We start from the raw sequence: 6,062 nt of genomic DNA, 5'->3' as shown, positions 1-6,062 counted from the left end.
CCACAGCTGCGAGAGAACACCAACATGTAGAAATAAGGGGTGTGCGTGTGTGTGGGGGGGTGGGGACTGGGACAGACACACCCCATCGCACAGGGCTCTGAGACAGTCCCTGCAGCACCCCACTTAGCGTAACGAGGCCACAGAGACAGGATTGCTAAACAGCGAGCAGGGAGACAGACAGCCTTCAGATATCTGACATGGTAAGCCTGTAGTACAGGGATAGAAGTAAGACTCCCATTGCATAGCAAGATTCACGGTGTGTCAAAGAATTTTAATGATCAGACGCCAGTAAATCCTGGCAGCTCCAGGTTTTACTATGACTAGTGTAGTAAAACCTGGAGTGAATCAGCATCTTTAAGGCAGTCGCCACAGTGAGCAAGAAAACCCAAATCGCCACCCCAATATCAGCGCAATTCACAGGAGTACCAAGAATATTGTATTTTGAAAATGGTATAATATTAATGAAAAATAAATAGGACAAGTTTGATTTATTTCTTGATTATCTTCAAATAAAGAATAGCAGGAAATAACTTTTTTTTTTGGCATATAAAAAGAATGTACATATTTGTCTGTCTATAGTTTTTTATACTATACATTTATATTAGATTAATAGATATCCCTGACAGCTTTGTGGACTCAACAAAAAGACTGCAAAACATAATTTATGTTCATCACTACCCACCATATACTGTACAAATGCACACACATGCAGGATCGAGCGATATAGATACATTTAAAAAATAACACCATCAAAGCACATGTTAAAATGAACCGCATTAACACATCAAACACCACAAGCCGAGCACATGTTTAAAATGTAACCGCAGTGAAGTTGGACGCAGAACGTTTTCGGTACATGGGGGTTACTTGGATGATAGTTTTTTGAACATTAGCAAAGCTGGATTTTTTTGAACTTCAAGAGAACAGTTTATATATATATATATATATATATATATATATATATATATATATATATATATATATATATTATAAAAAGACCACATAATCAAAAGCTAATTCAAACAGCTGCTTGCAGGACTTTAAAACCGTCAAGTCTGGTGGACTACCAACAGCCCAATGCAGAGACCTTGACTGGATCCTGGAGGGGCTAAAACTTCTACTTCATACCTCCTATCTAAAAAGCTGTGCATGCAATTGCGTATTTATCAAGACCACTGCTGGCATTTTGCATCATTTGATGCATTGAACTTTACATGGCTTTTATAACACAAGTCTTCAGAGGCACTCAATAGCTCTCCGGCCCCTGGTTTCACAGATTGAAGATTTTTCAGAAACTGAGAATGACAGAAGGCAGCGGTTACACTCTCTCTTTATCTTCAGTAGTGGACCATGCAGACAGCTTCTTCTCAGCACCCAGCAAGGGCAACTGGAAGAGTTGCAAGGCAGGAATTCCAAAGTAATTTACTGCAAAGTCCAAGTCAGAGACTGAAGCGAATGAGGTATTCGGAGAGAGAGAGAGAGAGAGAGAGAGAGAGAGAGCTGGCGAAATATTTTGTTTGTCTGCAATAACACTTTGTTTTTTCTCATTTCAAACAAAGTCTATACCCCCTGTCCCCAACTGAAAAAAAGGGTAAAAACAAAAACACAATTTCCAATGCAGAGCACAGGGAATGTCAGAAAGTGGTACTTCGATCCAGTTTCACTTCCCAGTAATTCCCATTTTGAAAACGTTAATCCGCTGAAACTGCCAGCAGCTTTCAAGGAATCGAGCAAACACAGACAGACAGAGACGCACACACAGGCACAACACCGCGTGGACAGTGGAGTTAATGGCTGGTGTCCTCCCAGGTGCAGTCGTTCTTCTGCTTCATCATTTTCCTCACAACTTTCTCCAACTCCTTACGAGACTTCTGCTCTTCCTCCAAGCACTGTTTCATTCTTTTATTTTCCTAAAGAAAAAAAGAATTAAAAAATGCACCAGATGTAATTCATTGAAATGGCGAGGGGGAATCTTCACAGTGCTGAGCATTAGGTTCCACATGCCTGCCTTCAAAAGACCATGTACAGATCTCTTTTCATTGCTGGGGATGAAAGAACAATAGAAACCTTAAAACCAGTACTAGAGTTACAATTTTCTTTTCTCACTTGGGGTGCGGGGGTGAAATAAACACTTCTATAGGGTCCATTACCTTCTTTAATTCATGTACCTCGTCCTTTAAAGCATAAACAGCATCAACAAGACTCCTGGGGAGGAAGCAGGACAAGAAAGATACAGGTAAGGCGTTATACTGCACTGATACGATACAGAAAAGAGATTAGGAGCATCAGTTTGCATCGCAGAATTTATTGCCATTTTATTTCTATTCCTAGATTGAATGTATCCAAGCACAGTATTAGAACACACACAGAAATTAACTCAAGCGCAGTACGTCAAATTCAAGAGAGACAGTCCTGTAAATCCCAACAGAAAATGGAAACAGAACAGGTTTTACTATAAGTTGTGCTGAAATAGTCATTGTGGACTGACAACAAACTCATGTGTGACCAATTAGGTGTACTGGAAAGCCTGGAACAGCACAGGAAATCAGCTAAACATTCCAGAGTATTTATGCAGGTTAGCCCTGGGAGATGCGACTCGTTTTCACAGTGGCCGGTCGACTGTTCTCCTTACTTTTCCTCTATGACAGTCTGCCCATTGCTCTTGGTTTCCTCAACAATGATCTTTTCCTCTTCAGGCAGTAGCACCTGTGGAACAGGCTCTTTTCGAGAAGCTGTGAATAAAGAAGAGTTGAGTGTGGGTGTGAATTATGTTTTGCGACTCGTTAAATACACAAACGTTGACAGTAAATGACAGCATAATGCTAAATCATTCCAGTTGCAAAGATGAATCCCCCCTCCTCATAAAGAATATGCAATACCCAAGCAAGAGCAGCGAACCCTGAGTCTGAGCTGTGCTGGAGAGCATCCTGTTCAGCAAACAAAAATAAGCCAGCGTTTCCTTTTCTTTGTTTCTTATGAAGATCAAAACCAACCCGTTTCAAATTAGAGGAATTCAATTTACTGTCTTTTGTGGTCAAACTGTGGTAAATGCAGATATAATAATTGCAATCAGGACCTCCCATCTAAAGGTTTCTGGCACATGCCCCAGTCTACAAGCTGCATCTCATTGTAAGTCTGTTTAAATATCCTGTACAGATACACAGTAGAGTACAGAGATGTTAAAGATCCTGTTTCTGAGAACCAGCACTGTGGTATGAAGGGCCAATAAGGTACTGAAACTGCAACATAGTTAACACTGGGAGGGAAGTGAAAAGCTACACCACTGACATTTCTACGATTTTTCACCTTTGGTAAAAGTATAATGCATTACATACACACACACAGACCCATATTACACAAAACAGGACAGAGTGAAGTCCCAGGGCAGTTCCCTTACTGGAGCTGATGGTGTGGTGAAAGCTGGCTCCAGTGCAGTAGGCTTCAATGACCTTCAGAATCTGGGCATCTTCCTCAAGAGCTGCAGTACCTATGAAAAGAGAGATGCCAAGAAACCCAGGCGAAGAGCAAATTAAAAGGCAGAGAAAACAAAAGTAAGTTTAATGCATTGCTCATAAGAGCCTTGAAATGTGGGCCCAAGAGAGTACCTAAGGGGGTATTCCATTGCCTCCGCTGGCTGAGTTCTGCTTCTGGGAGAGGCATGGGGGCAGCAGTCTGGCAAGGGCCCTCATGGGGTTGAAGATGCAGATCAGGACATGAAATCAGCTTACACAGACGGCACTGTGCCAGACCCATCAAGGCAGTTTTTGCATGAATTTTTGAACAGATTCCTACAGATGCATCCATAGTATACAGGGCTTATAGGAAGTATTCAACCTCCCCTGGACATTTTCAGTTTGTTGTGTTACAATCTGAAATCTTGATGCATTTAAATTGGATTTTTTTTCCCATTTGATTTACACAACCTACTCAACACTTTAAATGTGTGAAAAACTGGGGTGGGTGAACAAACAAATCCATTAAAAATAAAAACCTGAAAAGTATTCATTAGATAAGTATTCATCCACTTTGCTATGACTATGCTAAACAAGCTCTTAAATAATTAGAGCAGGCCGTCCTCCCAAACTGAGCAGCCAGGTAAGAGAAGCATTGGTCAGAGAAGCCTGGGGACTGGGAAGCTTGTCAGGGTAGAAGGCAAAATGGAAGGAACTAAATACAAGCAAATCCTTGAGGAAAACCTGCTTCAGTCTGCAAAAGACCTAAGACTGGGACAGAGATTACCTTTCAGCAGGACAATGACCCCAAGCACACAGCCAAAATGACACTGGAGTGGCTTAAAAACAAGAAAGTGAATGTCCTAGAGTGACCCAGTCAAAGCCCGGACTTTAATCCGATTGAGAATCTGTGGCAAGACTTGGCGATTGCTGTGCCCCCACGATCCCCACCCAACTTGACCGAGCTTGAACAATTTTGCCAAGAAGAATGGGCTAATATTGCATGATCCAGATGTGCAAACCTGGTAGAGACTGACCCCAAAAGACTCACAGCTGTAATTGCTGCCAAAGGTGGTTCTACCAAGTATTGACTCAGGGGGTGAATACTTATCTAACCAAGACATTTCAGTTTATTTTTTATTTTTCATTAACTGTAGCTTCACAATAAAAATGATCTTGCCTCTTCAAAAGTGTTGAGTAGGTTGTGTAAATCAAAGGGAAAACAATCCCATTTAAATGCATCAAAATTTCAGGTTGTGAAAACATCTGGGGGGGGGGGGTGTGATACTTACTATAGGCACTGTATATACAGTACACATACTAACAAAGGAGGCACAGAGATATGAATTATATCTTTTTAAAAAAGAAAATAAAACACCAACTTACTTTTCCTGAGCAGAAATTCATCATCAGAAGATGTCTTTCTTTCTGTTTTTCTCTTGGGAAGAAACTTTTTCATTGTCCTGGGGCTTTTACTGGAGTCCTGTGACAGAGCAGTGAATTGGGAGAATGAGAGCAGCCTGGTTTGGAAGTGCAGAGAAACTATTCTATTGCAGAATGTTCTGTAACACACTGACAAATTACCCTGCCAAAAAAATGACTGCAGCAAAGGCTAGCAACGGCACTTTCATAAAATGACAAGTGTAAAAAGTCTGTTGACTGACCTGATGCATTACAGGCGCATCTGCAGGTTAATGCGTTTCCCTGTTGCTGGGTGTATGTACTAAGTGAGGACAATTAAGGGTGGCTGAGCGACTGAAACAATGAACCTGGACTGTTGGGGGGTACTTGAGGACTATGGCTGACAAAGAGTTTGTATGTTGAAGCGGTGTCATCTTTTACTTGTGATTGTGCTACACAACCAGCATGTCTTGGGTGCATCTGGCTTGGCAGAACACAGGCAATACACCCAACACTTGATTATATAATGGGATGTTGAGGATTACTGTACATGTGGAACCCAAACTGGTAACCCCCCAAAAATAACCATAACCGAGAGAATCTGGAACTTTATTCCTCAAGTGAAATGTGCAGCAGTTCAAATATTTCTGAAACTTCAGTACAGCAATTTATAACCAGTGAACATACCAATCCCCATGCTCTGTATTGAAATGACCTTTATATCGCTTATTTAAAATATACATAAAAAACCACACAAAAACAGAGAAACAAGTTGCAAAAGGGGACAATTCCGGCAAGACATGACAGGGCTCCAGACAGACTCGTTTTTCAAAGTATAAATTGACACTAGAAATCCCCCCTCCTGGTGAGATAACCAGTCTCAAGTTGCTAGGATACCTGGTCCCTCCAGAGCCTTCATTTTCAATCTTTTTTTTCGCACATAGATTTCTAACTCTCCAACTTATTCTGCAGCCTGATTTTATAACTTGGTTTGGAAGTCAGGATGGAGGAATGGAAGCCAACAGTTCTACCACATGTCTGTTAAAGAAAGAAGCATCAAAAAAAGTCACCCAAGTTAAGAAATCAAGCTACTAAAATATTTAGTTTAATTGCAATCTGGAGCCCTGTGTGAAGGCGGCAATAAATAAATAAATACATAAATAAAACAAACCACCACAACACAGCAGTCAGCACAGCAAATACACACAC

General features: G+C 41.0%; 1 protein-coding gene across 3 annotated transcripts in view; it reads right to left on the bottom strand.

Annotated features, from left to right (window-relative positions):
* Window positions 1-1,572: 1,572 nt before the first annotated feature.
* LOC121318866 (rho guanine nucleotide exchange factor 6-like) overlaps window positions 1,573-6,062 on the bottom strand; it is a 31,683-nt gene continuing 27,193 nt past the window's right edge. For all 3 annotated transcript variants that reach the window (XM_041256002.1, XM_041256004.1, XM_041256005.1), the window contains 5 exons: window positions 4,839-4,935; window positions 3,398-3,487; window positions 2,633-2,732; window positions 2,151-2,205; window positions 1,573-1,910 (listed from right to left, as the gene is read on the bottom strand). In XM_041256002.1, coding sequence (XP_041111936.1) covers window positions 1,788-1,910; window positions 2,151-2,205; window positions 2,633-2,732; window positions 3,398-3,487; window positions 4,839-4,935 — 465 coding nt within the window. In that variant the 3' untranslated portion in view covers window positions 1,573-1,787. The remainder of the gene's footprint in view (window positions 1,911-2,150; window positions 2,206-2,632; window positions 2,733-3,397; window positions 3,488-4,838; window positions 4,936-6,062) is intronic.

This window comes from Polyodon spathula, chromosome 7 (genome assembly GCF_017654505.1).
Source record: "Polyodon spathula isolate WHYD16114869_AA chromosome 7, ASM1765450v1, whole genome shotgun sequence".
Taxonomy (NCBI): Eukaryota; Metazoa; Chordata; class Actinopteri; order Acipenseriformes; family Polyodontidae; genus Polyodon; species Polyodon spathula.
The sequence above is the reverse complement of the archived record's forward strand: the minus strand, read 5'-3'. Positions and strand labels throughout refer to the sequence as shown.